This window comes from Melanotaenia boesemani, chromosome 3 (genome assembly GCF_017639745.1).
Source record: "Melanotaenia boesemani isolate fMelBoe1 chromosome 3, fMelBoe1.pri, whole genome shotgun sequence".
In the NCBI taxonomy this organism is placed as follows: Eukaryota; Metazoa; Chordata; class Actinopteri; order Atheriniformes; family Melanotaeniidae; genus Melanotaenia; species Melanotaenia boesemani.
This window is the reverse complement of record NC_055684.1, coordinates 35,702,044-35,719,070: the sequence shown is the minus strand read 5'-3', so window position 1 is coordinate 35,719,070 and position 17,027 is coordinate 35,702,044. Positions and strand designations below refer to the sequence as shown.

The 17,027-nt window shown below is 42.1% G+C and overlaps 1 protein-coding gene across 3 annotated transcripts in view; it reads right to left on the bottom strand.

The window, feature by feature from the left end:
- Positions 1-17,027, bottom strand: part of rhobtb3 (Rho related BTB domain containing 3) — a 35,881-nt gene that overhangs the window by 5,137 nt on the left and 13,717 nt on the right. For all 3 annotated transcript variants that reach the window (XM_041980492.1, XM_041980490.1, XM_041980491.1), the window contains 5 exons: positions 15,163-15,358; positions 14,867-15,063; positions 4,206-4,315; positions 2,912-3,017; positions 2,029-2,202 (listed from right to left, as the gene is read on the bottom strand). In XM_041980492.1, coding sequence (XP_041836426.1) covers positions 2,029-2,202; positions 2,912-3,017; positions 4,206-4,315; positions 14,867-15,063; positions 15,163-15,358 — 783 coding nt within the window. The remainder of the gene's footprint in view (positions 1-2,028; positions 2,203-2,911; positions 3,018-4,205; positions 4,316-14,866; positions 15,064-15,162; positions 15,359-17,027) is intronic.

Genomic DNA, 17,027 nt, shown 5'->3' with positions numbered 1-17,027 from the left:
TTAGCTGTGCACTACAGAGGAAATCAAGCTTAAAAATGTGGCTTTAAATGTTTTTTGTTTGTTATTAATGAGTGGGCCAAGAAAATCCAAGAATGGAGCCATGTGGAAATTGAGCACAAAGCGTAAAAGTAATGTCATTTCAGTCCACTGCTCACAACTTCACAAGATATTTTTAAGGAACATACAGGCATATAGTAAAAAGACAAAGTCAAGATGCTTTTCAAGCAAAGGAATAAATTCCAATCAAGGTGACGCACATCATTAATCTCATACCTAAAATACAAAAATCGTGGTTTTAAACAGTTTTATCACCAATTTCACTTCTTTTTAGACATATTGTCACTGTCACATGCAGCAACTCACAGTTCTACTCACTTGAAGTGAATCCTCCAGTGTTATAATCAAAGAGGCTAAAGCTTCAGCTCGGTTGTCTTTATCTACTGTAGCTCCTGTGCTGTCAGCTTGCATCCACACACGTATCATTTAAAGAAGAACTATCAATCTCAGTGCACGATGTTAACTGTCAAATCAAATATCCTGATTCCTGTCACTTATGCCATGCACCACCACCGTCAATCCTTCATGTCTTCAGACACACACTGACTCTCCTTGTGTGCCTCAGATGGGCTGCTGTACCGTCAGCTAAGCAGCAGGAACACAGAAGCTTTATTCTATCCCACTGCGTAATTACTCAGATGTGCATTCAGGGTTGTCTTCTGTCATATGTACAGTGCACATTATCTGGATGGAATACTCTGATAGCTCTCCTGCTGTGATTTCACACCCTTTGTCACTGATGCTCCTGGAATTACCTTGTTTTGACCTTGAGTGCAGACCTCTTACATAACAGAAGAATAGCTACAGCCTCTGAAGCTGTTTCATTGCTTTAATTTCCTGTTGTCAAGCTGTTATCTCTGGGAAAAAGGAGATATTTATCCCAGCTGTAACTAAGCTGGATCTTAAGGATTTTTTGTTGGGTTTTTCATTATTTTTTCCATCAAAAGATTTCCTGTTACAAAGAAATGGGATCATCAGCTGCTGGGAACTGGTTATTGAGAAGAGCTTTTTCTATTCAGAAGCTTTGTTACGCAATCTTCCAAAGGAAGATGATATTCAATCCTGCGTCTAAATCTGCAACCCTATATTCTTAATTCATTAGCCTGAAGCGGAGTTTTGCTCCTTTTGAACCTGTAATAATCTGCGGTTAAAGCCTTGATTGTAAGAGGCACAACAGTCGGTACAGTGTATTTCTTGTTTTCATTAAAACAAACACAAAAACTGCTGCAGCTTCAGATACAGCTGCCAAAGCGCATTGTTCAAACAGCATTTAGCAAACTCTTGCCACTAGGGGACAGAAAAACTCTAACACACATCAACAAAATGATATAGCAGCTCATCCAGTGTTGCTGGCTAACCTGTTAGTCAAACAGTTGTAATCCATACATGCAGCAGACCCAGGCCAACATGAACAAACCATTCTCTAGTCAATAACAAAGATAAAATCAATTACTTAGCAGGGCGTTAATTCTGCTTAATACAGATATAAGGCTGTGCTGAAGCTCTGTGCATGTAATGCACTCTAGCTCACCACCATGACCAGTAAGCATTATCTGCACTAATTACTTTGAAAATGAAGCACAGAGTGACAGACAGCGACAGAAGAAAACAACACGATCCAGGCAGCTACAGCAGCAATGCCATGAGTTGATTTTGTTCTCACTAAATCTGATTTCTTTTTAAGCTTCTGGTCTCTGAGTGCCTCTCGATAGTGGCATGTTGTCGTCACACAGATGGGTGATAGGGCTGCATTTTTGACCAAACGCTGACGCACATCGCTGAATTGTTTTCCTATCTGGTAATGGTGCTTGTTTCCACATAACTGCTGTGCACAGCATTGCAAAGCAACTTTTGTCTTAGTTTCCATTAGTTTGTATAAGCAGCTTTAAGTGTCTATCAGTCATGAATGTTACTGTAAATACTAACGCAGTACTGTTAAGTACACCTCTGGGTTGTTTGCAGTAAACTCACCAGGACAGCAGGAGTCAGTGTAGAGGTACTCCAGGAAGGACAGGAAGGTATCTGAGGAGACGCCGTGGATGGGAACCACTCTGCTCCGGGCTTCTGCGTACTTCCCACTGAACATGGCCGCCATCACGTCACAACGAGCCACCAGCACTGCCCGGTGTGCAGGTAATACACTACCTGAAATCACACACACACACACACACACACACACACACACACACACACACACACACACACACACACACACACACACACACACATGAGCAACATTTAAAAAAAATCCCAAAAGAGTGAGACTTGATAGTACAAACAAAACAAAAAACATGCAGTTTACATCTAATATATTAAATATCAAAAGATGCTAAGTGGCATCAAAATTCAGGAACAGCTGCAAAATTTAAATCAAATTTATTCAATTGACCTGAAACAGACAATCCTCATTTCACACAGCTGACAAGGGAAGCCGACCACAAGACCCAACATAATCACTCTTATTAAGGGCCACTAACAATAACAGCCTTCTGTTCAATATTTAAGCAAATTAGCATAAAAACAAGACTTTTTTCTCAAAATATTCCTCGATAAATTTCCTCTTTGACCTCTAACAGTTGAACCCTCAGCCCATAGGTGCACCTACAGGAAAAGCTCATTGCTCTTTTTAGGATATTTTTTCCAGTTTAATAGAAAAGAGGAGCTTTTATCAAGATGAAACATGAATAGAACGCATCGCTCAGACCGCTTTATCTTATTTAGTCTCCAAAAGGATGACCAGGCCGGGCGGCTTAGATCATAATTCAATCACGGATGATAAAATGTGACCTTCCTCTGCCGTGCAAGACTTGCATTTGAAAATGTGCGCACGTTTAAATGATCAGCCTGATCCTACCTTGCACCATGAAGATGACATCAGAGTAAAGAGGAGAATTGAAGAGGTTGACGAGAGTCTGGGGCCCCAGCTGAGCTGCCCGTGCACTTGGTGTGTCTCTGGAGCCCTACACTCACATACACGCACACACAGAGAATGAAGAGGAAGCCAAAAGAATCAGACACTGAGAGTTAGCATTCCTGTGCTGCACGTCAGGTACTCATTACCAGAAGATTTGCCATTCTGAACATCTATCGTGAGTCCCCCTGGAATACAGATGGCCCCTTTGCCAGTCTTGCTTGGCGCTACCCAAACACATTTTGAACTGCCAAGAGCAACATGTCTGGAGCTGGCAACCACAGAGTGGGAACCAGACGGTTGTCCAAACCAGCTAATATCAAAACATCAGTGTTCATTGGAAGTTTATAATGAAAGCATAACATGAAAAATGACATTCACTGTAATAATTAAACAGGTAGGATATGAAGACAGTGTGAGTGACTTTTTTTATGCCACGCTTTTGCACACAAGGTTTTGTTATGTCCACAAATGAGTGTCGTAAAGCATCTCATTACTATTGCACGACCTTTATTAGTCCAGTGAAGCACAAACAAGCCGCATTCTCACACTGGTCTGTTGCAGAGAGACAAGTACTCAGAGGAGGCAAAAGCAAAATGAAGGCCTTTGATTTTTTTTAAATCCATATAAATACAACCAGTTTCACAGAGTCAGACGACCTGGAGGTGTTTGCAGAGAAACACATCAAATCGTGACAGAACATTATGGTGTCTCATCACATTAAAGTGGCCATTCCATCTCTGTGCGTCAGCTCACTGCCTCAGGTTGAGGACCTAGTTCTATCCTGGGTTGGTAGAGCATATGTGGGGCCAAAAGGCCTGTCAGACGAGGCCATGTCATATCTCCTGATCCCTCCTTTCATCTTAAAGTCTGTTGCTTTTTCTATGGGGCTACCTCATGCTTTCTAATTATAGACAAAGCAGCAACTTTCGGTCTTCACAGCTGCTGTGTTGTGATTTTGTTCTTTTGAGAAAAACTCTTGTTTATTTTGTGCTAATTCTCACACTATCTGAGAGGTGATTACACACTAATTATGCAAATATGCTTATTACTGTCACATTATCATTAACATACAAAAACATAAATTAAAAGAGTTGCTTAACTATTTAACTTCAGCTAAGAAGTGCTGTATACGTACACTGTATGCACCATAGAAAATATTGATGTTCTGTGTTATTTACGTGGCATGTTGGAGTGTTAAAGACAGTGAAAACCAGTGATTTATTATAGACCTCACCCTGTCTCTGCCAATGAGGGTTCGTATACGCTCCAGAAGCTGAGCAACAGCCAGTGAATTCTTCAGCTTTTCTTCCAGGGCCTCCTGGAGGTGCTCCCACTCCCATGCTCCTAAAAAAACATCCAGAGGCATACTGGTTCAATGAGTCCACAACAGTACAGCTTAAAAAACAACAAAAAAAAAAAAACAACAAGCAAACTATTTTCTACAGTGGCTGGCACCATGCTCTGACCACCCACATACTTCACACTCAACACCCGGCGTCTGCTTTTGTTAAAGTTGAGTTTTTCTAAAATGCTCCTGTTTACATAATCTTTGCTGGTTATGGGTGGTGCACCAAGTTCAGATTTCACAAATGTTGGAAATAGTGCATTAAAAGCCTTTTGTGCAATACTCCAATTACCATGATAGACCTAGGTAATAGTTGTTATTTTACTTAATGTTAATATCAAACCTGTTTTAATTTGTTTTCTTTGTCTTTAGTTACAGTTCATAATTATTAAAAATTTTAAGAATAAAATTTGACCAGATTTCTACAAAGGCGGGGGTGAGGCGGGGGACATTGAGTCTAAGCGGGCTGTGTTCTGTGCCTCTATTGTTGAGACAGCCAGCTGAAGCTGTGGCCGTAAGGTTGTCTGTGCCTGTCATGGTGGTAATTCCCCAACTCGTTGGTGTACACCAGCAGTGAGGGATGCCGTCAAGCCGAAAAAGGAGTCCTATCAGGCCTTTTTTTGGCTGTGGGACTCCAGAGGCAGCTGATGGGTTTTGGCAGGCTAAGCGGGATGCAGCTTTGGCGGTCGCTAAGGCAAAAACTCGGGCATGGGAGGAGGGGCCATGGATAATGACTTCCGGACAGCTTCGAGAAGATTCTGGTCCACCATCAGGCGGTTTGGGAGGGGAAAGCAGTGCTTCATCAACACTGTGTACAGTAGGGATAGGGGGCTGCTGACCTCGACTTGGGACATTGTGAGCCAGTGGAGGGAATACTTCGAAGATTTGCTCAATCCCACCAACACGTCTTCTGAGCAGAGTCTGGAGACCCTGCCGTTGACTCTCCTATCTATGGGGCTGAGGTTGTTGAGGTGGTTAAAAAGCTTCTCAGTGGCAGGGTCCCGGGGATGGATGAGGTCCGCTCAGAGTTTCTTAAGGCTCTGGATGCTGTAGGGCTATCTTGGCTGACACGCCTCTGCGTGGACATCAGGGACAGTTCCTCTGGACTGGCAGACTGGGGTGGTGGTCCCCCTTTTCAAAAAGGAGGACTGGAGGGTGTGCTCCAACTACAGGGGGATCACACTCCTCAGCCACACTGGTAACGTCTATTCAGGGATCCTGGAGAGGAGGGTCCGTCGGATATTCGAACCTCAGATTGGGGAGGAGTGTTGTGGTTTTCGTTCCGGTCGTGGAACAGTGGACCAGCTCTACACCCTCTTCAGGGTCTTGGAGGAGGCATGGGAGTTTGCTCAACCGATCTACATGTGCTTTGTGGACTTCGAGAAGGCGTTTAACCATGTCCCCCAGGGAGTCTGTGGGGGGGGGTATGGAGTGCCGGACCCCCTTGTATGAGCTATCCAGTCCCTGTACGACCGGTGTCAGAGCTTGGTCCGTATTGCCGGCAGTAAATCAGATTTGTTTCCAGTGAGGGTTGGACTCCGCCAAGGCTGCCCTTTGTCACCGATTCTGTTCATAACTTTTATGGACAGAATTTCTAGGTGCAGCCGAGGTGTTGAGGGGATCCGGTTTGGTGCCCTCAGGACTGGGTCTCTGCTCTTTGCAGATGATGTGGTTCTGTTGGCTTCATCAAGCTGCGATCTTCAGCTCTCACTGGAGAGATTTGCAGACAAGCGTGAAGAGGCTGGGATGAGAATCAGCACCTCCAAATCTGAGACCATGGTCCTCAGCCGGAAAAGGGTAGAGTGCTTTGTCCAGGTCGGGAATGAGGTCCTGTCCCAAGTGGAGGAATTCTTGTATCTTGGGGTCTTGTTCACAAGTGAGGGAAGGATAGAACAGAAGATCGATCGGCGGATCAGTGCGGTGTCTACAGTGATGCAGACTCTGCATCGGTCTGTCGTGGTGAAGAAGGAGCTGAGCCAAAAGGCAAAGCTCTCGATTTAACAGCTGATCTACGTTCCTACCCTCACCTATGGTCACGAGCTGTGGGTAGTGACCGAACGAAAAAGACTGCGAATACAAGCAGCTGAAATGAGGAGCTCGGTGATAGGAGGGGCTCAGAGTAGAGTTGCTGCTCCTCCGCATCTAGAGGAGCCAGATGAGGTGGTTCGGGCATCTGGTCAGGATGCCTCCTGGATGCCTCCCTGGTGAGGTGTTCCAGGCACATCCCACCGGGAGGAGGCCCCGGGGAAGACCCAGGACATGCTGAATGGACTATATCTCTCAGCTGGCCTGGGAACGCCTCAGTATTCCCCCGGACAAGCTGGTGAATGTGGGCAGGGAGAGGAGTCTGGGTTCCCCTGCTTAGGCAGCTGCCCTTGCTACCCGACTCCAGATAAGTGGCAGAAAATGGATGGATTTTCAGTAGCATTCAGTAGTATTTTGAAAATCTAAATAGTTAATGCCCAGAACAGCAGAAGCCTTTTGTGAGATAGCAATATTTTATCTGAGAAACATTTCCTCTATTTGTAATGTAAATAAGAAATACAAGTTAACAGCAAAGTAGAGATGTGGATATGTCTGGAAGAACACGAAAAGTTTCAGAGAACTGCTGGTAGGAATGCTAGAAAGGCAAATTAATCCCCCAGTCTGACTGCAAAAGACTTAAGGGAAGATTTATCAGACTTTAAAGCAGTGGTTCATTGTTCTACTGTGCAGCCATACCTATACAAATCTCACCTTCATGGGAGAGCTGTCAGAGTAAAACTTTGTCCTCCACAACACAAATTTCAGTGGTAAAAGTTAGAAAAATGTGGGAAAAAGTATTGCAGACTAATGAAGTAATTTTTTTTTTTTTTTTTTTTTTTTTTTTTACTGAGCAAATATGTCTTTTGAAAAAAGGGTGCATTAGTTTGCAGCCATATGGAGAACATTTTACTGATAAAATAAATAAATCAGGAGCGATGAGGTCAAGGATCTCACAGAATTAGAACAAGAACTGAGACTCACTAGCTGCAAAATGTGTTCATAAGCTGTCATTCTTGTCAAATGAGGTCTTTCTAAGAAGTGACCCTGTGGGATAATCCCACTGTTATTTGGATAAAAAATAGTTTGAAATCATTGCTGAAGAAGAAAATTCATTGGTTTAACCACAGGGTTGAGAAGAGCAAAAAACCCATATGGGAGGGATGTAGAATTTCATGGATGTAAGATGTTGAATTGTCTTTGGTATTTAAAGGACCACACAAACACACATATATATGTACTGGGAAAGGATTACTTGCAAGTTGTCCATTTAATCCACAGTTTTAGAAATCTCAAATTGATATCAGAAGTGAGTTATCTTTAACTTCATGCTGAATCCTCACTGCAACCATGAGGATTTATTTGGTGATTCTTATTTTAATCTATAAATGAAGCATCTGGACTTCAGTTCTTTTTCATAATGAAAAGTGTGGAGCATCATATTGACTAAATGTGACAAACATCATTTATCTACTATTTTAATGAAAATATACTTCATCTGTATAATGACAGTTCTGTTAGATTGTAGTGCAGAGTGGAGCTTTAAGCTAAATATTCAACATCAGCACGTTAACATGGACTGCCATGCTCATGTTTACCATGTAACGTTGATCATTTTAGCTCATTTTGTACGTTAACATATTTTCTTTTTTGTTTCAAAGCTATTTGGTTATGACTTTATGACTTTTTTGTGCTAAAACAGTAAAAAGCACAAAAAATGGAACATTTTTATGGCCAATGAGTCATTAAACTAAAATACACAAAGGAAAGTTTCATAATGCGGCCTGAGCTAAACCCAGATCATCAAAGTTATTATGAGTCAGCATGCGGGAATCATGAATGCCTGTACATAATTTTATGGCAATGCATTATATCTAGAATTATATTGCCAACTGACAGGAGAGCCCAAGCCACTGGAACAGTAAATCTATTCTGCATTAGTGTAACATCTGGGGAAAGTAATTACACCTTTGTGTTTTACTTCTTCACAAATCCTCACGGCTTGATACGAGTGATACACACTGTCTCACTGGGACATTAGCAGACTGTTGAGGAAAGAAGGAAGCTTGATTGGGCAGGATTTAGCTCATCATTAGCTATAATGGCGGTATTTGTGCTGAAAGAGGAATTGCCTCAAAATAGAGTACAGGGTAACGACAGAGCATGGCACAGAATCCTCAAATGTAGGGTGAGAGATTAGCTCAGGAGTCGTAGTGCTGATGTATGATGCAGACAGTCAGTAATGGTATACCAAACACACACAAGCTGATGGAAATGCAACTAAACAAACTGACTATATAGGGTAAATGAGGAAGCAAAAGCTGCAAAGCTTTGTACGTCTCACAAATAAGAGTCAGTGTCGCTGAATTTCATATCACTGCTGTAAGCAAACAAACACAAACAATGTGGGAGTAGTTTGTACAGATAAAAGCTAATTTCCAACAGATTTGCCCTAACTGTGCTCATGCTTAATTTCTGATTCGAAAATGTGCTCATGCCTAAACCAAAACCAGCAAACAGGTTAGCCTGTTGTGATAAATGCAGTTGCAAGGACACCCAATGTTCACTTTATTCCCCAACAGTTTGTAAAAGTCACAAGCAAAATCAACAAGCCTGCTGCATTAAAACCTCAGTGATAACACACACATGTCCACACAGTGATTTATCTGCCACACACATGTACAATGTGTGCAGAATACGTACATGCACAAAATTGCCACCAAATGACAATTTCAATGATTCAGCAGCAGATTACAAAAGGAGACAGAGTCTCACAGAGTTAACATCACACAAGTAAAGTCATGGCCTCTCTGACTGTCCTCCCACAGTCAAGTGACAAAAACCCAGAGCGTGGAATAATACCAGGAGTGTGATGCTGTTTGTTTACTGAAAATGTGATGCTGTAGTGAGAAAATGAGCTACAGCTGAAGCTTTTTATTTTAATGTAAACATTTGTTGAACATAACATAATATTTGCTCATCATGTTCAGAAAGTTTCTGTGGGCAAAGAAGGCCTTCTTTAAACTGAAGTAAATTAAAGATAACAGATGTAGTGTATAACACATGCAGTGTATATGATGTCTGATCCTTCAAATGTGCAATCGGACCCTCTATGTTGAAGGTTAACTTTAGTCATTTTCACACGACTTAACATTGCCCGCCTGCAGGGGTTTATGGAAACGTGACATTCTCATTCCACTCAGCATGTGCACTCATATTCCTCTTTCCCCTATTCTCACCAAACCACAAACACACAAACACACACACACACACACACACACCACTGACAGTATGCTGTAATGCCCAGCTTGTTACTAGCACATTTTCTTACACAATTGCAGGAAAGCAGCGCCTCGCTCTATCCTCCTCCAACACTCTCCCTCTCATCTCATCCTCACATCCTGCCACCTTCGATTTTCACCCTACACGGTACTTTCCTTTCTTCCTGAAACACACACACACTCACACACACACACTGTTCCCCCCATATTTCAACCGCTGGCTCTCTTATTCTTATTCATACAGTCACTCTCACAGGATCAGTCTCCCCCTATAATCTTCCTCCCCTCTCTGCTCACCCCCCACCAGCTCATGCATTTGTGCATCTATATCTTGTGTTAATGTTTTAGAGCATCAGTGTTGCTCTCATACATGTTAAAAAGCAGCCATGAATCAGATGCTAGAAAAGCTTTTTGCCATGAGGATTCATGCACAACATGTAGCCCTGTGATGAAGTGCTGGCTTGCAAGGGTGCTCTAAAATCTAATGTACTACAGGCACAGCTCTGCAGACGCAAAGCTGCAGTCTGAGAAGATTTTCATTGAAGTCACAGAGGACATCACATACCTGTTAAAGTAAGCTTCACATGCAACTGGGGAAAAAATAATGGTATTACCTTGATGCCTGCACACACCTGTGTTTTTGTTAAGCTAATATTGAAGTCCCTTAATTATCCAGTTTCAAAACAGAATTAATCATTTCTTGATGTAAGTGAGGACTCTATAACTTTTTTTAGAGTCAGATTCTGTCAACTAATCAAATTAGCCTTGAAATAACAGAAGATATTCTTCTTCTAAAGATGCCACTCTTTCCTCTTTGATTTCCATGATAAACAACCTCAGCTGAGAAGAGACAAAAGCAACACAAGTGGCCTGAGGAAGCCAAGCACAAACACAGATTAAGAACAGAGTGCAGGATCACACTATCAGAAAATGAATGGTCAGGTCCCAGATTAAAATACTACAGTTGTTTACTATCAAACACTTTCACTTTGACTGATTTCTGTTGCTCAGTGTAGTGGAGATTTGGATGAGTCCCAACAGGACGCTGACTGCCTTCTGCTGCCAAGGGGCATTTATCATCACATCTAAATTATTAGAAAATAACTAACTGCTCGATCTGGCTTTGTTAGATGTATTTAAACTCCAGTTCCAATGAGCACAATGTGTTTATATTAACAAAACAGGAAGCATCAGAGCGGTGCAGCACCACTCTTGCTAATATAGATGATATGTAAGGTACTGCAATTATTAGACATGTCATTGAAGTATATCATGAATGCAGTAATAAACATCCCATTAGTAGTAGGAAATATCTTCACAGTGTAGTGTGATGGAAGTAAAACAACGCTCTACTGCATGTTGGTGGGATGCTTTCTGTATTTTCCTTCATGTGGATCTGAATCTGCCGCCAGAATGTCAGTTTGGGCAACTCCATCTTGAAGCAATCACAAGGTTTTAATCAGATGATGGCAAGCTCATCTGTGTTGCAGCTCTGTTGTTGCAAGTGATGTTGGTCCAGCTTTTAGTACACAAGTAATTTAACGGCATTCATTAGAAATCACTACTGAACAACTCACCTCCCTGTTACAGACTGCTGTCATTTTCTACTGCTCACTACCAGAGCAGTTTACCTTTTTAATGACATATTTATCCAAGATTAATAAAGTCTCATATCAATATAAATATGTAGTGCAATAACATTCAATAGATTAATAAATTTGTTTACTGACAAGGAGTACTTCTTTAACACCATCATCTATGACATTATCAAAGAATATTTACCTTACAACTGGCTGTATGCTAGTTTACAGGCAAATTTTAATTCATCATTGTCTGATTTCTTAAATAGATCTGGCTCAAATCTGATCCCAACATTGAGTAGCTACCCAGTAATTCATCACCTTTACAAAGAACAGAAAGTAATCCTTTTACCATTCTGAGCTGCTGATATAGATATGAACTAATCTGAGCTTTTAAAGGCTGAATAATTAGGATTTTTTTTCCTTAAAAATAATTTAAAATGTTTAGATTTGCTGCGAGGGATAAAAGGAAGCTTCCCTATAAACAATCTGTCTCCTAGTTTTTCTCCTTCAAAATAAGAGTTCCGTGCTGGAATAACTTTGGTGCAATGTGCTGCTCTAACCAACTTCCTGGTTCCTTATCCAATCATATGCGACTCCCCACGGTTGCCTAACAACAACACGATATTTTATTTGGTATTTTATGTCAGCAAAAGAGCAGCAGCGTGCAGATATGGAAGCTAGTAAAAGAAGCGAGCCAGAAATAGTTTCAGAAAAACCTAAAAAAAGCCTCTGCATCCTGCTAAAAAAACAAACGACAAAAAATGGAATAAAACGAGGCTCAATATTGGAGAATCTTTTGGCTGGGTGCCGTTTGCCCTGGGGGTGGTCCTCGGTGCCGCATTGGGGGGCTAGTGAGACCCCTAGGAGGATGTGGGTAGGTGTGTGAATGTGGAGATGGTCGGGTCTGGGCCTGCCTTCCCTTGGCAGGGGGGGGGGGCTGTGAACATGTCCATGTCCCTTGGGGTACCTAGCCTTGGTTGGCGTGGCCCCCGGTGGTTTTGCCTGGGGCAGTCGGGTTCCGCCAGGTTCCTGGGCGGGGCTCTGTAGGGGGGATGGGTGGCCCTTGGATCTGTGGGGTGCCTGGGCCTGCTCACGGTCACTCTGGGCTGCTCGGTGCCCCTGCCCCGTCGCATCAGGGGCTCCGGTCTGGGGGCCCCTCTCCTCTGGGCTGAGTTGGGCAGCTGCTCTCTCTGCTTTGGCTGTCCTGGGGTCTGTGCTCTGCGGACCTGCCGGGCCTTTGGGGCCTCAGGCCCCCCCGTCTTCCCCGGATGCTTTGGGGTGCAGGGTCCCCTTTGCAAGCACACAATTCATCCTTTTTGCATGGTCACACATGCATGTTCACGTTCACACGTGCATGCTCACAAACATGCTCGTCTCTCAATCCGCTTCCAACTAGATGTTGCTGATGTTTGTGTGTTGGTACGTTTCTCTACAGGTATGTTTGATGACTGTTGTACTATTTCATATCTTCATTATCCTATTTTTTTATGTATCATGTAGTACTGTGGTAGTTTATATTTTAGTTTAGATATTATAGTTTAGATTTAGGCAGCGTAGACAACTTTTATTTCCACATTTCAATTCTGTCCTTTTCTCTTTTTATTGCTTGCTCTGTCTCCCTGTCAAGACAAAAGAAAATAAGATTATAATGAAAAAAATGAAAATATTACAAACATCAAGGGCAGCCATTTATATAACATGTCTCTCTTGGCAGAAATCTGCCTGGCAAAATATGGCACACAGACCGCCGTTCTGTATGTTTGGATGCTGGACAGGACAGGGTTAAAAAAAAAAAAAAGGAAAGGCCACATTTCCGTCAGTCTGCTCCTTAGTGATCTCCTACTCACAGTTAACAGCTCACTGGCATCAGGCATTTTTCCAAAGTCACTAAAGATAGCTGCCATTAAGCCTCTCCTAAAGAAAAGGAATGTAGACGCCTCTATAATGAACAATTATAGACCTGTCTCTAACCTCTCTTTTATAATCAAGATTATTGAGAAAGTTGTATTTCACCAGCTTAATGACTTTTTAAATGAAAGTGGAAATCTTGATAAATTTCAGTCCGGCTTCCGACCTCATCACAGCCCTGAAACAGCTCTGGTCAAAGTGTTAAATGACATTAGGTTGAATACTGGTTCTGGACAAGTATCAGTCCTGGTTCTGCTGGATCTCAGTGCTGCGTTTGATACTGTAGATCACAGAATCCTGTTGCACAGACTGGAAAACTGGGTTGGACTTTCTGGAGCGGTCCTTAACTGGTTCAGGTCCTATTTAAAACGCCGGAGTTATTTTGTTACGATCAGCAGCTATGAATCAGAGCGAGTGGCCATGACTTGTGGAGTCCCCCAAGGGTCAGTCCTTGGACCTCTTCTGTTCAACTTGTATATGCTCCCTTTGTGTCGAATATTACAGAACTATAGCATTTATTATCACAGTTATGCAGATGATACACAACTTTATGTGTCTCTGTCATCAGACGACTGCAGCCCAATAGACTTATTGTGTCAGTGTCGGGAGCAAATAAACACCTGGATGAAGGAGGATTTTCTACAATTAAATGAAGACAAAACTGAGATTATTCTGTTTGGTAGCAAAGAGAAGAGGGTCAGAATTGGCAAACACCTGGAGACTTGGGCTCTTAAAATCAACGACCAAGTTCGTAACCTGGGAGTGTTGATAGACTCAGACCTGACTTTCAGTAGCCACATCAAAGCTTCACTAAGAAGCTTTTTGCGAGCTCAGAAACATCAACAGAATTAAAGGTTTAGTCTCCCAGAAAGACCAAGAGAAACTCATCCATGCATTCATCTCCAGTAGGCTGGATTACTGTAATGGCCTTTTAACAGGACTTCTCAAAAAGAGCATTAAACATCTGCAGCTCATCCAGATGCTGCTGCTAGAGTTTTAACCAGAACTAAGAGATCTGAACACATCACACCAGTTATAAAATCTTTACACTGGCTTCCAGTTTATACTGGTTTCCAATCAGTCACAGAATAGATTTAAAAACTCTTCTGATCGTTTATAAATCCCAGAATGGTTTAGGCCCAGAATACATCTGTGATATGTTCAGAGAATATAAACCTAGCAGAGCTCTTAGATCCAAAGACTCTGGTCAACTAGTCCAGACCAGAGTCCAGACTAAACATGGAGAAGCAGCATTTAGCTGTTATGCTGTAAACAAGTGGAACAAACTCCCAGTGGAGATTAAACTTTCACCAAAAAGAGACATTTTTAAATCCAGGTTAAAAACATTTATGGTTTTATTGTGATTCTTGCTATTTGTTGCTGCCTTTCACTACTTCTTAATGTCTGTAATACTTTTAAGGTTTTATGTAAAGCACTTTGAATTGTTCTGTACATGAAATGTGCTATACAAATAGACTGGCTTCCCTTGCCTTGCCCCAGGGCAACTGAGGCTACACATGTAACTTACCACCACCAAGTATGAATGTGGAGTGACTGAATAAAGGATTCAATGTGAGCGCATTGAGTGTCATCAGCAGAAAAAAACTATATAAAACCATTATTAATCCACTATTTTTACATATAGCCCACATCTTGTAAAGCTAAGCAACATTTCTTTTGACACATCTGAAAAGGAACAAAATAGCAGATTTAAGAAGACAGTTTCATTTGAGCTGTGTTTGACTGGTGGGTTTACCTCTGTAAATAAACATGAGAGTCTCCCACAAGCACATGCACAGGAGGGGGTCCTTCACCACTAGCCGAGTGAGGCGTCCTGTCACGTGTCCATCTGTTCGTGGCATGTCATCGATAATGCCGCCATCCCAAGTGGAAAGCAGCGAATGGGGGCCTCCATCCCGCTCTCTGCAAACGCACCGCGACTGTGGACGTTCCCTGTCCAATCAGAGATGAAGAAAGAGCTTCACAGTTCCACCAGCATTTATAGCTGAGCTCCTGCTGGTGAGATACACAATTAAACTCAACTTCTCCTACCTGGTCTTAGGCCCCAGAAGCAGCTGTCTGAAGTACGGGCTGACAGCACACAGTACAGCTGCGTGTGCCCACCCCAGTTCTTTCCCAGAATCCCCGGCGTAAAAAGCCACATCGGCAAACTGCACACCACGCTCCAACAGCCACTGCATGTCCTGGGAGAAGCTGGACTCCTCCACCCGGATAGGGGGAAGACGAGCTTAAAGGAGAGGAGAGAAATACTTCTTAATGAACAATCACAGCTGAAATTCAGCTTCTCTCTTAGTAAGAAAAATCTGCCAAATGTGTTATTTTTAAAGCCAATCAGAAGTGCTGCAATACAGATAATGTTGTCCACTTCTATTATTGATCCCTTCTTCTTTTGGCTAGAAGTTTTGTCTAAGAGAAATGGGGTGTATGCAGACAAAGTGATTGTGACAGCAATAGTGTGGTGAAGTCTTTTAGCCAATAAAGAGAGGGATGAGAGAAACCAACGTCATGCTGTGTCCTTTTCTGCTGTTCTGGTGAGAAAAAAGTGCTTCCAGATATGTTTGTCTTTGTACTTAAAGTCCTGAAAAAAAGCAAGCTTGGACTACTCCTCTGGATTGTGGTCTGTGGAAAGTGTCAGGCGTATCTGGTCTGCACTGGATTAGTCAGTGCCTTAATGTAATAAGACTCAAGGTTAACAATTAGTGGGTAGATAATTTGGTGGCAAGACAAAATAAGAAGTAAAAACAAACATGAACGCAAAGTTTATTTTGAAAAGGGTTCAATTTAAACAACATTTAGAAACAAAACTTGCAATAGTTTAAAAGCGACAATGGTGAACAACATGAGAAAAAAAAGCCTAAAACAACAGCCTTTGATTTATGAATTCATGAAGTTATATAAATAAAAGTGAAAAGCAGCAAACAGGAGGGTTAAAGCAGTGTGGTGGCTATTACAGCGCTGCCTATTATCATCCTATTTGTGCTGAGTACACACTGCCCTTCTTTGCAACTCATCTCCCTTTTTATGGCTGCTCTGATTCAGCCATGAAAACTGGGCTGTTCCTGAATCAGTGCATGTCATATTTAATGTAAACTGTCCCGTAAGTTGAGTTAAGCAGTGTCCGACAGGCAACGATAAATCCAACAGCACTTGCTGCCTTTTTTGGCAAGACTTTAAGCTTTCAGTCACTGCTTCAGATTTATACTCACAGCAGCAGCAAAGTGGTCAGATCGATATTTAACACCAGTTTAACAGCTTTGTCTGTGTTAAATATTTCCATGTGTCTTTATTTTGGGGAAAAAGTAGCTGCAGCACAGCAAGGAAAAGCAAAATAAAACCAGTGTTGCTATGAATTAGACCATTCAGCACTATTTTCACATGAAATGATCCTGCCAGATCTACGGAGCTGTGCTTCGAGCAAAGTTATTTCAAATGATGTTTCATATTCACACAGAAAAACTCTGTCAGGGAAGAATGGCAGCTGGTTTCAGATAGGGACAGAGAGTCCCACAGTCTAAGGAAAAGTCGAGCGTTTAGATTAAGAAGAAATTGCAGAAATGCAGCTGCCAAATGCTCCAACGTGCCTTGTTATTTTCAAGCTTTTCTATAGTAATGAAACTTCCTCCTTCTAAGCTGCCCAGTATGCATGAATGTGGCTAATTCTGTAAGTTTTAGCCTCCTTTGATCAGCATGGTCATTTATCCCCTCATAATTAGCGTTTTTTCCTGTTTGCAGAATCTGACTGGCTGAAAGGAAGCTTGAATAAGTCTGTGGTAAATCTGTGAAAAGTATGGAGTAAGTAGATGTTGCTGCCGGATCCTTAACCTTAACCCCAGGTTGAGTATGCAGTATCCGCCCACCCCCCACACAATTTATTATGACGCTTAATTGAAATCTCA